This window comes from Octopus bimaculoides, chromosome 19, assembly GCF_046866305.1.
Source record: "Octopus bimaculoides isolate indiv1 chromosome 19, ASM4686630v1, whole genome shotgun sequence".
Lineage (NCBI taxonomy): Eukaryota > Metazoa > Mollusca > Cephalopoda > Octopoda > Octopodidae > Octopus > Octopus bimaculoides.
This window is the reverse complement of record NC_142946.1, coordinates 39,001,899-39,021,898: the sequence shown is the minus strand read 5'-3', so window position 1 is coordinate 39,021,898 and position 20,000 is coordinate 39,001,899. Positions and strand designations below refer to the sequence as shown.

Below are 20,000 nucleotides of genomic sequence, written 5' to 3'. Positions count from 1 at the left end.
AGATAAGTAGATAAATGATATATGCATAGATAGGTAGATAAATGATATATGCATAGATAGGTAGATAAATGATATATGCATAGATAAGTAGATAAATGATATATGCATAGATAGGTAGATAAATGATATATGCATAGATAGGTAGATAAATGATATATGCATAGATAGGTAGATAAATGATATATGCATAGATAGGTAGATAAATGATATATGCATAGATAGGTAGATAAATGATATATGCATAGATAGGTAGATAAATGATATATGCATAGACAGGTAGATAAATGATATATGCATAGACAGGTAGATAAATGATATATGCATAGACAGGTAGATAAATGATATATGCATAGATAGGTAGATAAATGATATATGCATAGATAGGTAGATAAATGATATATGCATAGATAGGTAGATAAATGATATATGCATAGATAGGTAGATAAATGATATATGCATAGATAGGTAGATAAATGATATATGCATAGATAGGTAGATAAATGATATATGCATAGATAGGTAGATAAATGATATATGCATAGATAGGTAGATAAATGATATATGCATAGATAGGTAGATAAATGATATATGCATAGATAGGTAGATAAATGATATATGCATAGATAGGTAGATAAATGATATATGCATAGATAGGTAGATAAATGATATATTCATAGATAGGTAGATAAATGATATATGCATAGACAGGTAGATAAATGATATATGCATAGATAGGTAGATAAATGATATATCCATAGATAGGTAGATAAATGATATATGCATAGATAGGTAGATAAATGATATATGCATAGATAGGTAGATAAATGATATATGCATAGATAGGTAGATAAATGATATATGCATAGATAGGTAGATAAATGATGTATGCATAGATAGGTAGATAAATGATGTATGCATAGATAGGTAGATAAATGATATATGCATAGATAGGTAGATAAATGATGTATGCATAGATAGGTAGATAAATGATATATGCATAGATAGGTAGATAAATGATATATGCATAGATAGGTAGATAAATGATATATGCATAGATAGGTAGATAAATGATGTATGCATAGATAGGTAGATAAATGATTTATGCATAGATAGGTAGATAAATGATATATGCATAGATAGGTAGATAAATGAGATATGCATAGATAGGTAGATAAATGAAATATGCATAGATAGGTAGATAAATGATATATGCATAGATAGGTAGATAAATGAGATATGCATAGATAGGTAGATAAATGATATATGCATAGATAGGTAGATAAATGATATATGCATAGATAGGTAGATAAATGATATATGCATAGATAGGTAGATAAATGATATATGCATAGATAGGTAGATAAATGATATATGCATAGATAGGTAGATAAATGATATATGCATAGATAGGTAGATAAATGATATATGCATAGATAGGTAGATAAATGATATATGCATAGATAGGTAGATAAATGAGATATGCATCGATAGGTAGATAAATGATATATGCATAGATAGGTAGATAAATGATATATGCATAGATAGGTAGATAAATGATATATGCATAGATAGGTAGATAAATGATATATGCATAGATAGGTAGATAAATGATATATGCATAGATAGGTAGATAAATGATATATGCATAGATAGGTAGATAAATGATGTATGCATAGATCGGTAGATAAATGATGTATGCATAGATAGGTAGATAAATGATATATGCATAGATAGGTAGATAAATGACATATGCATAGATAGGTAGATAAATGATATATGCATAGATAGGTAGATAAATGATGTATGCATAGATAGGTAGATAAATGATATATGCATAGATAGGTAGATAAATGATTTATGCATAGATAGGTAGATAAATGATATATGCATAGATAGGTAGATAAATGATATATGCATAGATAGGTAGATAAATGATATATGCATAGATAGGTAGATAAATGATGTATGCATAGATAGGTAGATAAATGATGTATGCATAGACAGGTAGATAAATGATATATGCATAGACAGGTAGATAAATGATATATGCATAGATAGGTAGATAAATGATATATGCATAGATAAGTAGATAAATGATATATGCATAGATAGGTAGATAAATGATATATGCATAGATAGGTAGATAAATGATATATGCATAGATAGGTAGATAAATGATATATGCATAGATAGGTAGATAAATGATATATGCATAGATAGGTAGATAAATGATATATGCATAGATAGGTAGATAAATGATATATGATACTAGACTTACTACCCAGCGTTGCCTGGTAAAGTATTCAGGGAATTGTTTGCCAGTTTGTAAAACGGGAATTCACAGTACTTATGCTTGTATATATATTTAATTTAATTTCTGGATTTATTTAATTGGAACTATCCAAACAATGGTAATCAATTTACATGAGTAAAAGCTTTTTTTTTTTAACAATTTTTATCCTGAAAATCACCTGTTACTTTTGTTTAAAATGAAAGAGCGGAGAAAGTGAAAGATGTATGAACGTGTATATGAAATGTATCCAGCTGGATCAAACTCAAACAATGTCAAATTTCCCTGTCTTATATCATCCTGGCATGCTCTTGATCATGTGTTCTGCCATCCCTAAGTACATGGTGAACATGTTTTCCTTGATGGTGGAAGTTGCTGGACGTCCAGCTGTTGGGTCATCATTAAGATTCTTCTTTTTCCTCCTCAATTCATCTGCCCACTTTTGTACTGTTGATAAAGCTGGAAGTTCTTGTAGGACTAAACCCTTTTCTTGACAGAACCACGATGCCAAATCCTCAATGCTACTCCTTCTTCAGTTTAATGGATCCTGAAAATTATTTGGTGACTTCATTGCTGTTGGGAGCCATGTAAAAGACACCCAGTCTGCACTCTGTAACGTGGTTTGTATAAGGAAGGGCATCCAGCCATAGAAACCAAGCCAAAGCACGTAGTCTTCTGACTTTTCACTTCCTATCAAACCATTCAACCCATGCTAGCACAGGAAACAGACATTATAAAAGAAAAAAGAGAGGGAAAGCAAAAGGCGTATATATATATATATATATATATATATATATATATATATATATATATATATATATATATATACACACACACATACATACACACTCATATATATATATATATAGAAAGGTTGGCTTTTCTTTGGACAGATCTTGTATATTTGAATTTTAAATGTTTGAAATATTATAAAACTTGATTCCAATAATGATTGCAATGTAAATGAATTCAGAATATAATCTTACACATTTATCTGTTTTTATTTTTTTCCCAATTTAATTATTTAAAATCTTACACTGAAAAATGTCAAGAGATCAGAAACTGAATTACTCTTAATTAGCAAAAATAATTGTTTATTAAAATAATAAACAGGCTTAAATATCAACAGTGGAATGATTACTATTTTCTCCATTCAATCTGCATGACTACAGAACATCTACTGGTTATTGTTATTTGACCATTAGAAATAGCAGCTAAAATTTCCCTCAAATTGTACTTTCTAATTTTTAAAAGAATAATGGTTTTGTTTTTGCTTAATGGGAACAAAATCAAAAGATGTGATTGCCAATGGTGAATTATCATTAGTTATGTTCCGGGTGGGGTTAAGCCAGCAGAATTGTTAGCACACTGGGAAGAACGCTTTGTGGCATTTTTTCTGCCCTTATGTTCTGGGTTCAAATCCTTCCAAGGTGTATATATATATATATATATATATATATATATCTATATATATATATATATATATATATATATATATACACATACATACATAAATACATACATAGTCACCGTCTACCAAATCCATTCACAAAGCATTGGTCAACCTAGGGCTACAGTAGAAGACACTAGCCCACGTTTCCATGCAGTGGGACTGAACCTAGAACTATGAGATTGTGAAGTATAAGTCACTTCGCACCAGCAAGTGGTACTTCACTATGACTAGGTGTACTCGGCTATTGAGCACTAAGTGTATTAAAATGACAGGAGCAGTAAGAGGGAAAGACTTAGTCCAGTCAGCTATTGATGACCTTATCAATCATAACAATCAAATTATGATAGAACAAATATGTAATCACAAATTTACGTTTATCTTGAGATATTTGGAAATTAAATGATTAGCAAAGACATCGTAGTTTATTGGAAATATATATGTCACACTCTACACACCTGTTTATATTGAGTTAATTTGTAGCTGTACATACACTGTTAATTGGTTTAGATTACTTTCTATTACAGAATCCAATTTTCAAATTAACACCATCAAATTATTTAATCTAGATGTCGACTGATTTTTAACTAATAGTTGATGAGGTTTCAACATGTTTGCTGCACATGCAATTCATTAAAACTTAAAAGATACACAATTATGAAGTTACCTAAAGAAATCAATATTGATCAATGACTACGAATATTACCTTCATTCTTTTTTTGGCGGGGGCAACAATGGGGGACAACTCTAGGCATGCTTCAGTATATTCTGATCTCATTAGTTAGGTTTATGTTTATCATGTTACTTGGAGCTTCACGTTCCCATTCATTGGACATATAGCTCCGGTATATATATATATATATATATATATATATATATATACATACATACACACATATATAGATATATATATCTTTTAATTGTTTTAAAACAATGATATACACGTATAAACACACACATGCATACTGACACACTCACACACACATCAAAATATGATTTATGCATTTTGGTTTTATTTTGAAAATGTCATCATTTTGTAATCTAATTCCAAACAATTTAGGTTAATGTAGTAATGTGTAGATGACAATATGAAGAAAATATGAGGAAGTGGCTATGAAACTATTTATGAAAGAAATTTGATAAATTAATTTAAATTATCAGTATGCATGTTTCTCTGAGTGATTTGAATAAACTCCTAAATTTATCAGAACATTTAAATACATTAATTAAAGAAAGAGAGTATCTAATACACTTTTGTTTCTTTTTTTTTTTTTGTTGATATTTTGTTTTAATGACTTGTTTTGTTTAATTCAAAATGAATTAGGAAGCATCTCTTGACCATTTTGGAAAGAAATTTTTTAGAATGGAATTTGCGAGTTTAAATAGCTTCAACAAAAGAGGCCTATTGGCTCAAGGTGCCAAAATGGTTGAAACTGGTGATTTGGAACAATTACTATTCTCCTCTCAATACTTGTCCTTTTCATTCATCATATTCACCAACTGACCCCTATTCTTCCCCATCTTTTACTCTGTCCTCTAACATTCATGAAACCTCTGCCCACCCACTCTCCTGGTTCTTCCACAACCCCACCCCACCCTCATTCATTTCTACTCATCTCATACCTTCAGGTTTCACACAGACATCTCATTACCAATGCTTTTTATCTCTCCTTTGCCATTCCTCCCAAAACACCCCCCCCACTTCCCTCTCATATGAAATGTGAGTAGTCATGTGGCCCTTCTATAGCAAGCAACCTGTTCTGCCCTGGCCCCTTTTCTCATGCTTCAACCCCTTATCTTTTGATATAAAGCTACCTCTCTTGGGGTTTGTAGTTTTGCAAGTTGCATGGTGGCCCCACAAGAGCTGGTGACATTGAAAAGGGCAGCAGGCCATCGAAACCATGCTAAAGTGGACAGTGGAGCTCATGTAGACCTTAGGTCTGTTAGATACTGTTAAGCCATCAATCAGATGGCAGCATGGAGCATGGACAATTAGTGATGATGACGACGATGATTATGATGACGAGGAGGAGGAAGAGGATGATGATGAGGATGATAACATTGATGATGATGACGAGGCAGTTCCAGTTAAACTGCATATCCCATGCCAGCATAGAAAGCAGACATTAAATTATGATGATGATGATGATGATGATTATAGTAATGATGATGATGATAGTAATGATGATGGTGATGGTGATGATGATGGTGGTAATGGTGGTGGCAGTAGTGATGATGGCGATGATGAAGCCACGCTATAATTTAGCCTCAGTTGAATTTCGATTATTGTAATATTCCAATATTATTTTCCAACATTTGCATCTACACTTGGTTAATTAATACCCCATCAACTAATTACAGAATGAGGAGAGAAAATATAAAAGACTTAGAGATTTTTTTTTTTAAATGAGAAAAGTGTAACTGAAGGAAAAAAAAAAAAACTCCACATTTGAAAGGAAGATTTTTCTGAAATTTCATTTACCAAAAAGAGAAAAACCCACATAAAATAACATTAACAATCATAACGATAATTATAACCACAATAAAATGATGATAATAATGATATTAAATAAATAAATAAACAGAGGCGCAGGAGTGGCTGTGTGGTAAGTAGCTTGCTTACCAACCACATGGTTCCGGGTTCAGTCCCACTGCGTGGCACCTTGGGCAAGTGTCTTCTACTATAGCCTCGGGCTGACCAAAGCCTTGTGAGTGGATTTGGTAGACGGAAACTGAAAGAAGCCCGTCGTATATATTGTATATGTGTATATATATATATATGTGTGTGTGTGTGTGTGTGTGTGTGTGTGTGTGTTTGTGCCTGTGTTTGTCCCCCCAACATCGCTTGACAACCAATGCTGGTGTGTTTATGTCCCCGTAACTTAGTGATTCGGCAAAAGAGACCGATAGAATAAGTACTAGGCTTACAAAGAATAAGTCCTGGGGTCGATTTGCTCGACTAAAAGGCGGTGCTCCAGCATGGCCACAGTCAAATCACTGAAACAAGTAAAAGAGAGGGTTTCTGGAATAATGAATAATAAAATGTTATTAGAAATATTTTAAAAAGCAAAAGTTGTTTATCAAACTGATTAGTTTTATGATATTTTAAAACAGAGCCTCATCAGTTCCAATACAAAACAATTTCTATGGACTTGGCTAAAACGATAACAGTGTCTTGGAGGAAAAGGAAAAGAATGAAGTCATCCGATTTAATTGGATTAAATAAATGAACATTAATTATTGTCGAGACAGTTATATCTAATGAGATCAACGAATCAATAATTGAGTATAAATTAATTGCATCACTAATTTTCTAGTGGTTAGCTCTATGTCATTCATTACAATCTTAGTGATAAGTACTATGACACTGACAACAATCCTGGTGGTGAGTGCTATGTCATTGACTACAATTCCTTTGTTTCTCTTGTATCACTTCATGGTTTCTTGCGTGTGTGTGTGTGTGTGTGTGCATGTGTGTGTGTGGTTCTTAGCAACACTGCACTTTGTTGCATTTTACAGATGGAAAGCTATGAATGTATGTTTATGTATATATATATATATATATATATATATAGCTAGTTATATATATATATATATATATATATATATATATATAAAGCTAGTTACCTCACAGTCACACCTGTGCCTATATATATATATATATATATATATATATATATATATATATATATATATATATATATATATATATATATATATAGGCACAGGTGTGACTGTGAGGTAACTAGCTTGCTTACCTACCACATGTTTTTAGGTTCAATCCCACTTCATGACACCTTCGGCAGGTGTCTTCGACTATAGCCTTGGGCCGACCAAAACCTTGTGAGTGAATTTGATAGGCGGAAACTGAAAGAAGCCTGTATTGTATATATATATATATATATATATATATATATATATATATATATATATATATATATATATATATATATATATATATATAAAACATGAGAGAGTTAGGGGTTGGGGGTACAACCCACTAAGGGATAGTATCTATCCAGTATACTGCTGGATATATTTATATTGTTGCTGTATGTATGTGTACTTGTATATGTATGTGCACATATCCATCTATATAATGTACATATATATATATCATCATCATCATCATTGTTTAACATCCGCCTTCCATGCTAGCATGGGTTGGACGATTTGACTGAGGACTGGTGAAACCGGATGGCAACGCCAGGCTCCAATCTAATTTGGCAGAGTTTCTACAGCTGGATGCCCTTCCTAACGCCAACCACTCAGAGAGTGTAGTGGGTGCTTTTACGTGTCACCCGCACGAAAACGGCCACGCTCGAAATGGTGTCTTTTATGTGCCACCCACACAAAAGCCAGGCCAGGGTCACTGGCAACGATCTCGCTCGAAGGATTTCATGTGTCACCCGCACATGAGCCAGTCCAGGGGCACTGGCAACGAAACCACTCAAACATTTCATGTGTCACCCACACAAGAGTCAGTCCAGGGGCACCGGCAACGAGCTCGCTCGAAAGATATCATGTGTCGCCTGCACATGAGCCAGTCCAGGAGCACTGGCAACGATCCCGCTCGAAAGATTCATGTGTCGCCCGCACATGAGCCAGTCCAGGGGCACTGGCAACGATCCCGCTCGAAAGATTTCATGTGTCGCCTGCACATGAGCCAGTCCAGGGGCATTGGCAACGATCCCGCTCGAAAGATTTCATGTGTCGCCCGCACATGAGCCAGTCTGGTGACACCGGCAACGACCTCGCTCGAAAACCCTCATGTGTCACCCGCAAGCCGGCCCAGGGGCACCGGCAACGATCTCGCTGTCACCCGCAAGCCGGCCCAGGGGCACCAGCAACGATCTCGCTGTCACCCGCAAGCCAGTCCAGGGGCACTGGCAACGACCCTATATATATACATATATATATATATATATATATATATAATATACAAATTTATATACATAGATACATACATACATGCATGTATCTATGTATGTGTGTGTATATATGTATGTATCGTCATATGCAGAAGCTTATATGCGCACATGCTCACACACAAAAAAGAAAGAAAGATGAAGATCTTAAGAAGGAAAATACAAATGAGAGAAGAGAGAGTGAGAGAGTGAGAGTGAGAGAAAGCTTATGTGTTACAACAACAACTTTTAGCAGCAGTGTTTGCTGTGTGCAGTCCTAGTGATGACATATTTCCTAAAAGATAAAAGTAGAATAGAATTGCTGCTGGTGACACAAATTCTTTTTACTTGATGCTTTCAGCCTTGGAGCAACTGTTTCAGTCCAGAAATCATATTTATTCTTTATGAAGGCAAAATAAGCTGCTGTAATTCCATTATTAAAATGCAGCAAGGGGAAAATCCATAACGTAAAGAGAAAATGCCATTTTCTGACCACTTCAAATGTGACACATTTTCTTCAACAAGTACATTTTCCAATCTTCAGCAAAATTCAATACTTATTCGATGCATGCAAAGTACATTTTATTGGCAAATTCGTTGTCTACAAATCCACAACAACGGCATGCTAAACCATATTTTGTACAATTCAAAACTGGTACTAACATGAATTCCTCTTTACCAATAAACTTCAACTGACAGCAAATCAGTGATGCCATTTAGAAGCCAGACAATTTCCATCTGAGGATTACAAATCATTTGCTTCACATAAAATAAAAGACAAATCAGATTAAATTTCTCATATCTTCAAGAAAATACTCACATACATTATTTAAATTTTTTCTCTTTTTTTCTTTTTACATTTTTGTCTTTCTAAAATCATTTTTCATTTACTAAGCATGGCTGAGTAGCTAAGAAGCTTGCTTTCCAACTATGACATGTTGGGTTCAGTCCTACTTGGCAGCACTGTGCAAGGGTCTTCTATTACAGACCCAAACCAACTATAAGGCCTTGTAAGTGGATTTGGGAGAGAGAAACTGAAAGAAGCTGATTGTGTGTGATTGTGTGTGTGTGTGTGTGTGTGTGTGTGTGTGTGTGTGTCTATACATGTAAATGTATGTGTATGTGCGCTTCTGTGTAACCTTGACATCACGTGACAATTGTGAATGAATATCAACATCGTTCCAACAATTCTGATCATTTCCTGTCTTGATTGGTGACAGGTGAAGGCTGATGACAGGAAGGGAATCTGATCATAGAAAATCTACCTCCAACCCTTTTTTTTCCAGACACACAAGACTAGAGCAGCTGATTGACTAATAAGAAATAACAGCTAAATAACACCCTACTGCCAGTGAAGAATGAATTATTTAATATTAGTGAATTATGTGAGATAAAATTGTGGTGTGGTCAAGGCTGGATTGTCTTTAATATTCAGTCTCCTGCTACAAAGATAACTTAACAACTAAGAGAAATTTAAATTTGCCTTTTTTTGAATGAAATTTTCATGACAAAAACACATTTTCAAATTGTAACATTTAGTAATTAAAATTATTGATTGAATAATTAGTAATTTTTTATATTAATTATTTAATAATTTTAATAATTAGAATTATGATTGCAAAATATATCAATATATGAAATTATTGATTGGTCTTGATTCACTGGTCTATGCCTAATCACTAAAATATGTGGTCTTCGTCGATTCTGTCTGTAATATAAATATTTGATGATGATAATAATAATAATAATAATAATAATAATAATAATAATAACAATAACAATAATAATAATCCCCTCTACTAAAGGTACAAGTCCTGAAATTTTGAGGGAGGGACTAGTCAATTACCTCGACCCCAGTGTTTCACTGGTACTTAATTTATCGACTCTGAAAGGCTGAAATGCAAAGTAGACCTTGGTGGAATTTGAACTCAGAATGGCGCGATGGATGAAATGATGCGAAACATTTTGCCTGGCATGCTAACAATTCTGCTAGCTTCATAATAATAATAATAATAGTTTCAAATTATGCCACAAGGGCAGCAATTTTGAGGGTAGGAGTTGAGTCGATTACATCGACCTCCAGTGTGTAACTGGTACTTATTTTATCAACCCTGAAAAGCATTTGAACTAAGAATGTGTGGAACAAACACCACAATTTTTTTTTTCCAATTCTCTAATGATTGTATTAGCCTACCACTCTTAAAAATAAAAACAATGATAATAATGATAAGATTATGTGAGAATGATCCCTTGCTTACCTTCTCCGCAAGAAGTGTAAAAAATTGTTTTAACTGCTATTTCACAGATATTGAGAAGGGCATTGTCACTCTGAGAATGATTGCCACCCCAGTAAAGTTTCCTTTTTCTTTCTTTTTCTCTGTTTTCTTTTTTCTTCTTTCACATAACTTGTAAATGAACAATCTAGTGTGTTTAGTTTAATGCCCCACCAATGTATACAGTGAGGTCTTTTTTGTCCTAGGGGTCAGGAAGACACTTAGCAAGAAATGGAAACAATATTGAAAGAAATTTCCTTTATAATGATAATAATAATCATCACCATCATCATCATCGTTTAACGTCCGCTTTCCATGCTAGCATGGGTTGGATGATTTGACTGAGGACTGGTGAAACTGGATGGCAACACCAGGCTCCAATCTAATTTGGCAGAGTTTCTACAACTGGATGCCCTTCCTAACGCCAACCACTCAGAGAGTGTAGTGGGTGCTTTTACGTGTCACCCGCACGAGATAATAATAATAATAATAATAATAATAATAATAATAATAATAATCCTTTCTATTAAAGGCACAAGGCCTGAAATTTTGGAGGAAAGGACTAGTTGATAACATCAATCCCAGTGTTTCACTGGTACTTAACTTTTCAACCTCCAAAAGGATGAAAGGCAAAGTCGACCTCGGCAGAATTTGAACTCAGAATCTAGTGACAGGTGAAATACTGCTACACATTTTGCCCGGTGTGCTAATGATTCTGCCAGCTCGCAACCTTTTTTAATGATAATAATAATGATAATGAGTTACATAACTTAAATTAATATATTTAAAGCGTATCTTAAACTTGAAATCATAAATCATCCATCCAAATTCTTAAATTTTCTATTAGACAGCTAAATTATTTTTGCCAATCATTTCTAAGATTAAGTTTTGCAAAAGAAAAAAAAATATCTTCATTAAGACTTTATTATCTGAACAACAAGCTGTCATTGAATTTGCCTTATTTTAATTTTAATACGTAATAACCACCACTAAAGTGATGACCCGTCTATTAATTAGATATTGCTGTTAAGAAAATTAGCTGAAGATAATAATTATAGTAGTAGTAGTGATGGTGGTGGTGGTGGTAGAAGTGGTGGTGGCTGCAGCAGTAGTAGTATCAATATCATGTGATGCAATGATTTAATATTTCCTTTTTGGTCTTTTCTTTCGCCTTCTCCATATTAACTTGTTTTACAAATTGAATTGGCAATTAATTCACTTTTACCTTTATCTCATTTATTTTCATTTTACCATGCTTCCAAAGGTTGGATTAATTTTACATCTTTTTCCACTTGCTGCCCCAATTGTAATTCTCGTTATAGCTTAAGCAACCCACTTTCCACAGCTGTTTTTTAAATTTTTTTTCTTTATCAAATGCTTTGATTTTAAAGTCTGTAGTATATGAAGTGAAAGAGTATAACTTGGCACCTTTTGTTGGGCCCAGCAACCACACTTTTGGCTTCTTTGTTGCTTATGTACTTTTCTTTATACTTACAAATGAAAAACATCCTACTGTTAACCCTTAAAACTGGTGTTCTTGGATAGCAGACTTAAACCATCACCCTTTTCAACAGCAGCATCTGGCACCTGGATGTTCCTTTCACAAGAATTAATGGTCATGTCTCTAGTTTGAGTTTTACTTGCTCTCTTTCTGTTTTGGAATCCCTTGGAAATAGGCTATAGGGATATTACTTTTCTCTTTGATTAAGCTAAATAAAAGTAAATCTGAAGCCCTTAGTGTGGGCCTATTGTATTACTTAGGGACAGGGTTGTCAGGCAGCTCTGAGTTTTGAACTTATGTCCACTTTGTCAGAAGTGCAACACATTAACCTCTCAGACACTATATCTCTTACTGATGTAAACACTTATAAGATTTGTTATTTAAATACTACAACAGGAAGCATATTAAACTTTACAAAAGAAATTAATTTTTAAATTGTACAAGTGGTTATTCTTCTGGTTGCAGATGTGGCCACATTATTGAGTAATTTTCTTTACCCTCCTGTATTTGAACTCACTACCTGAAAACTTTGTTCAATTGAGATTTTAGTCCCACTTCAATTCACTCCAAATGAAATTTGAAGGATGTAAACTTTGCAGGGAAACCATATGAATTTCTTATTGGGTAGCAGAGGCAATAATTAACCTAGTTTAACATCATAACATGACCCTTTGCCCTTTTCAGTTCTGTCTATGATACTGTAAACAATCTAATGAGGTCCCTGTGCTTATTGATAATTCACTATTGTCAGGCCCTGGTTTTTACTTTAACAAGAAATCAGATATGATTCCTTCCACCTCACTTACCCCTTTCCTGACAATTTTGACATGTCTTCATTGTCAAACACTTCACCAGTGTTACACATTGCAAAGTCATAAAATGGTAAAATAGAAACATAGTAAAATGTAAAACACTAAGACCAGCACAACCATCATCGTCATAAGGGGCATATGATGGCTGTTGTATGGGGTATGCTGCCCCACTGCCACCAAATTTCAAGCAGATGTATAACAGAAGTTTTCCATTAAGATTTGTGATTAAATTAATGAGTAAGGTTATTATTTATAATGAATTTGCCATTTTTGATGGGTTTGTAGCACACTCCTAGCACATCTGGAATAAATGCCTCTGATTGTCATCATTTTAACATCCACATTTCAATGCTTGCATGGGTCAGACATAAGTTGCTGAGGCAGATATTCTATGGTCATATGCACTCCCTCTTTACTTGTTTCCTACATCATCATCATCAAAGTAATATTTCCCTGTGGGTGGGCATGTTTTTCATGGAAGACAGGAAATGAATAGCATTGCATATATGATGCTGATGCTTCTTTAGAAAGACCACATGAAGTCAAGGCAAGAACATCACACACACACATATATTATATATATGTACACACACACACACACATGTATGTATGTATGTATATCTATATCTCTATATATACATATATATATAGAAAGAGAGACAGACAGACAAACACACGGATACAGACAGATAGATAAACGATGAGATTTTTTAAGTTTCCATTTTCCAAACTCACTCACAAGGTTTTGGTTGGTCCGGGACAATAGTGGAAATGTAGAAGATATATGTCCAAGTTGCTGTGCAGTGGGATTGAGCTCAAAACCACAGTCAGAAAGTAAGCTTCGTAGGTACAGTCGTGCCTGTCCATCATAAAGAAATACACCTGAGAATATAATCAGTGAACAAACCTTTAATCTATTTAGTTGGCTTTCCAGCATTCTATGAGTTGCCTTTTTTTCTTCGAGTGTTTCAGTAAGAGATTTGATATCAGCTTTCTTTTGATTAAGATCATCCAAATCAACCTCCCCCTCCATGCTGGCAATCCTTTTGTTCAAGCTATCAATAGCTAAATCCTGCAAAGAAATGAAAACAAACCATATATTGCAATTATAGTTTAATAAATGGTAAGGGGTTTAACAAAATTGTTTTCTCATTCTGTAATAATGTAAAAACATTTCTTGAAAAGGAAAGGAAAAATAATGCTTCTTGAGGATATTGAAAATCTTGCCCTTCATATTAAACTATATCAGATTTTTAATTGATTTCATGTGGCCAAATTTGACTCTTGGTTGCATCATACAAAATAATAATGTCCACAAAGTATTCTTAACATGTTATAGAATTTGTGGGATTATCTTTTATAATTTAATTTCAGAGTTATCATAAGAGGATTAATCCAAATTCTATTGAAAACATCACTAAGAAAATAAATAATGATCAAAGGGAAGCCATTCAACTAAATAATACTATATATATAATAGTACTATATATATATATATATATATATATATATGCATGTATGTATGTATGCATAGGGGACAATCACTGCTGCAATTCTTATGGTCCTGGGTCTAATAAAATGGGCTGATGTGATGGTAAATGAGAACAACAATAACAACACTGCAAACAATATTACTACCCATAACAACGATAGCCACAGTATATATGAGAAGTCATAAATATGTTTGACCTGTCTGTAGTTGACAGGGGAGTCACCTTGTTTCTTTTGAGGAAAATAAACAAAATGTCCCTCTTTTTTTTGTCAGTATATATAGTAAAATTTACCAAGTTCTCATTATTGTCATTGTTCAGCTGCAAGACAAGCTTAATCAGGAATAACTGAACGAAAAGATGTTTCTGTTGTGATCATGAGGCCTTCATCATATATATATGACTGCATTGTCCAATTAATAATTCTTTAAGGTTTTTAATGATCTTATATTTCAAGAAAGATGCCCTTTTTTCAAGATGATAAGATTTGAAGAAATTTTGGCTGTTATTTTTACCTGGCCAAATATCCACAAGCAGCTTACCTCAGAAGATTGAATACAATGAATCATTGCCAGAAAAGAAGGCTAAGGAATATTTGTGAAGAAATGGATCCTATTCTGAGGATCTAAACCAAAATGCAAAGAAAGCTTCAGGTGTAGTTTAAACCCTTTAATCTGTACCACAATGCAAGCAAGGGATTTCAAAAATGAGGATAATGAAAATGAGATGACTTCAGTCCAATGCCTTTATCTTTGAATAATTCCATTTACCAAAAAGGCTGCTATCAAGTCACAGAATCCACAAAAGGTATTATTCATGCCATTATCTAACGTTAACAGTCAATAATAGTTTTACAGCAATTTTATTTTGAGATTAGGCTACAATAAGGATGAATACACAAGATGCAGCTTTACTTTTGCCTAATCAAAGTCTCACATCCGTTTCTCTCGATGTTCGTCTTTCTTAAGAAGAAAAATTACTTTCTTGGCTTTGATGATTAAAAATGTAACAACTCTGAACTAAAATAGATGAAGGATGTAAGAAGATTTTATATAGAATGTGTTTCTTTTACATTGTGCTTTAGCCCTAAGTCAACCTTGATCAATAAAACTTATGATCAAAGGCTTCCCAAACATGACCAACCTGTTTTTTTAGGGACACGAAGGACTATGTTAACATATGATCTTTCTTTGTTTAATTCTTTTGTTACAATTTTTCTGTTGAAAAATCCACTGATTTTGTTTCAATCGATTTTTAAAATCATGACAAATTTAATAAAAACAATATTGTCATTATTAATCTGATGTTTGGAACGTAAATTAATATGAAATTTTGATGGAGGAATTTAATTAAGATCACCTGAATACAGGAAGTTTGCATCACAGAACAGGAGGCAGTCTTGGACAGGGTGGCATAATAATGTTAAAATGGTACAGTGTGATTTGAAGGAAATTAAGCTGCTATTTCAAGTAATTTGATCAAGCATGGAGCAGTTGTTACTCTATTTTCTTGATTTATATCCATATAGGTTCTTATTTCAGTTGTTGTTTTTGTTACTTAGTCACAGAGCAGATCTGTTCTATCTATCACTACCCTTTCATTTACTTTCTGTCATAATCATTTTCCTAACACCTTATTATCAAATTTGCTTCCCTTCTTTTGGAATGTTAAGCAGAGATTGAAGTAGATTGGAGGCAGAATTCAGTTACTACTTCTAGTATGTTCAGTAACAGCTGTTAATGGCTCTAACAGTTATGGCACTTGTGACAGCTATGGTGTTGCTGTTTATCTCTTGACCAGCTTTGACCCCGTAGATAAAAGATCTAATATATTTCTACCATGGAGAGCTGTACCAGGCTCCAGTTGTCCGTTCTGGCATGATTTTTATGACACGATGCCCTTCCTAATACCAACCACTTTACAGAGTGTACTGGGTGCTTGTTTTCATGGCGCAAGCATGGTTGTTTTTAAATGGCACAGGAATGAAGACGTTTTACATGGCACTAGCTAGGCATATACATACATACACACACAAACACATATATATACTCACAGTGAGCTTCCGCACAGCACCAGATTCATTCAATAAGCATTGGTCGTCCCAGGTCTATCATAGAAGACACTTTCCCAAAAGTGCCACTAAGTGGGATTGAACCTGACACCACATGGTCATGATGTAAACTTCTTAATCACACATCCATGCCTGCTCCAGGTGGGGAAAATAAAGCAAAAAATACTGAAACATTTACCTGTGTATAAAGAAGAGCTTCTTGCTTCAAAGCATCTTGGTCAAGTTTGTATATTTTATTTTCCATGTTACGGATTGCCACTCGAGAATTCTGCAATGGAACATTGAGAAATGGAATGTAATTTGGGAATATATTAATATTGAAAAAAATACAGACTTCCAGACATAATAAATTCCGATTAGAATAAAAAAAACAAATGTGAAAAGAAAAGTAAAAATGGAGAAAGTGAAGTAGCTTCAAATACATTTTTTATTCTTAATTGATTTTGTAATTAAAATTATGAAAATGAAAGAAAAAAAAGTTGCTGAGCTTCCAGTCTGTGAGAAGCAAAATAACTAGTGCATATTTCAGTGTTAATTAAAGAAATAATGAATCTTTTAAGAAAAAAAACTCAAATAAAAACAAGTGAAAACATTAAAAAGTATAGAATTAAAAATAACAATTGGAACAATTTTTTAAAACTTTTTCGTCATATTTGTTTTTCTTTTTTGTTTTTTTTCTGACTAATATGAGTTTGAAGGAGAATAAATAAAGACCCAAGTTTATTTCTGTCTGAGAAAGTCCCAGATGAATTCTTCAGAGAAAACAAGTGGAGAAATGGGGTCAGAAGTTATTGATCAGCCTCAGGTCATTTCTGATCCAGTAGAACCAGTATGAAAAAGGATGGTCCAGTTCTGACCATCCCATTGACATTATATGATGAAGTCATAATGTAACATACTACTGTATCATTTTTCTTTCATATATATAAAAGGATTTGAGGAATGCTTGGCTGCTTTTATTAGCACATACAGAATCTACTAGAAAATCCATATGGAGTGTAGCTCAGGCTTTTGTGCCTGGGGTCCCTACTGCCTTCATAATCCATACACAAAACAGCAGCAGGGTTCGTAGGTTTACTGGAGTTCTGGTTAGTCCTGGTGGTTAGCCCAGCAGATTAAAACGTTGTATGGAGCTGAGGAGAAAGTAGGCCGGATGGTTACAGGACATTTGAAATGTTGTATATATGACAGGCTTCTTTCTGGTTCCATCTAACAAATCCATTTACAAGGTCCTGGTAGGCCTGAGATTATAACAGAAAACACTTGTCCAAGATGCCATGCAACGGGACTGAGCCTGGAACTATGTGGTTGGAAAGCATATATATATATATATATATATATATATATATATATAGGAAAATGAAAAATAATAATAAGGCAGAAAGCAAAACTGGAAGCATACTTTAATAAAGATTTCTAACCGGCTTTCATTGCATGACAAATTATCAAGAAGAGGGAGAATGAAAATGTTTTTAACAAAGAAGTAAAAAATGAAAAAAATAATATATAAAAAAATAATATATAAAAAAATAAATATACCAATACATTATATTGTCTTTGAGCTTTTAAAGTTCAATGGTAATCCAAGTAGATAATGGTTGGAAAAATAAGGATGCATGAAAATTGAGAGTTGTGTTAGGTTTAAAAAAAAGAGAAAAGTGGCTAAAAGTTTGTGTCAAGCAGGAAGTGTGGTGTCAAAACAAGAAGTGTGTGTAAGGGGAGACAAATCTTTTTAGTTGTAGTTGGAGTTATGAACTCTTTTTCAACAGGAAGTTTATGTCTGTTCCTAGATTTTTTTTTATATATTATTTTTTCATTTTTTACTTCTTTGTAAAAAACATTTTCATTCTCCCTCTTCTTGAAAATTTGCCATGCAATGAAAGCCGGTTAGAAGTCTACATTAAAATATGCTTCCAGTTTAGCATTCTGCCTTATTATTATTTTTCATTTTCCTATCATGGGAGTTATGGCTGTTATGCATAGAATGTAATTTCCAAATTTCATAAAGATCCATTCAGTACTTTTGATGTAGTTTTGGATAAGAAAACAAATGACTAATGTGTGTGTTTGTGTCCATGTGTATGTGTGTGATGGGTGTATATATGTATAGATATTTGTATGCATGTATGTATATGTATATATGTGTACATATTACATGTACATCTATATATATATACATCTACACATATGTATACATATACATGTATGCATATAGATCTATATCTATAGATATATATATATCTATACATATACATCTATATATATACATATACATCTCTCTCTCTCTCTGAAAGTATCTGTCATTAAAGTATCTAAATGTGATTGTTTCAGTTAGAGGAATAACATGTACATATACATCCATATGTATACATATACATATCTCTCTCTCTCTTTCTCTCTTTCTCTTTCTCTCTCTCTGAAAGTATCTGTCATTACAGTATCGGAATGTGATTGTTTTAGTTAGTGGAATAGTTTCATTTTTAAAGTGAAAGTATTTGACATGAGTGTTTTTGTTTCACTTTTGGCACATAATACTTAAATAGTGGAGGAGATATTATGTTGCCATGAGCTCGAACTCTGCAAGAAGTTAAACATTTTTTTTGACTAAAACACAACTGGAACCCTAAGTAAGGCATCTGTAAAATTTGAATGAAATTGGTTGCGTAGTTCTCGAGTTTTAGGGATTCACACACACACACACAGACAGACAGACAGATAGACACACATTCTCATTTTTATATATATAGATACATATATAAGTGTGTGTGTGTGTGTAAAAGAAAACAGGAGCCTCTGTCCAAAAATTACTTAGTTACAGACTCCCCAGTTTGTTTTTTTCTCTTTTTATTTTGCGATCTTTCTAAATATGGTGACTAGAAGAAGGAAACTTGGTCTGCAATGCAAGAATTATTTTTAGATTATTGGTTTTGTATTTGAGAAGTGGAACTGGTAAATGCCATGTATGCAATCATAAATTTAATGGTGTCGCAGTATTTATTAAATCTTTCTATTCCTTTCGATATTGGGTTACATCAGTCAGGACAAGGTCTTCCAGTAACAAATTCTAGTCACTACGTGTTTTGTTGATGCTTGGAGCTTTGTATATTAATTGGAACACTTAAGAAATAATGTATGGTAATGACATATTATTGATAAACTATTGTGTTCTAAAGTTTCTGAAGTTTGCTTTCCCAGCCATTATGTTC

At 33.3% G+C, this 20,000-nt stretch overlaps 1 protein-coding gene across 1 annotated transcript in view; it reads right to left on the bottom strand.

Moving 5' to 3' along the window:
- LOC106867248 (coiled-coil domain-containing protein 39) overlaps positions 1-20,000 on the bottom strand; it is a 798,380-nt gene that overhangs the window by 471,210 nt on the left and 307,170 nt on the right. The window contains exons 10-11 of the mRNA XM_089366422.1: positions 16,973-17,062; positions 14,141-14,305 (exon numbers count right to left, since the gene is read on the bottom strand). Coding sequence (XP_089222548.1) covers positions 14,141-14,305; positions 16,973-17,062 — 255 coding nt within the window. The remainder of the gene's footprint in view (positions 1-14,140; positions 14,306-16,972; positions 17,063-20,000) is intronic.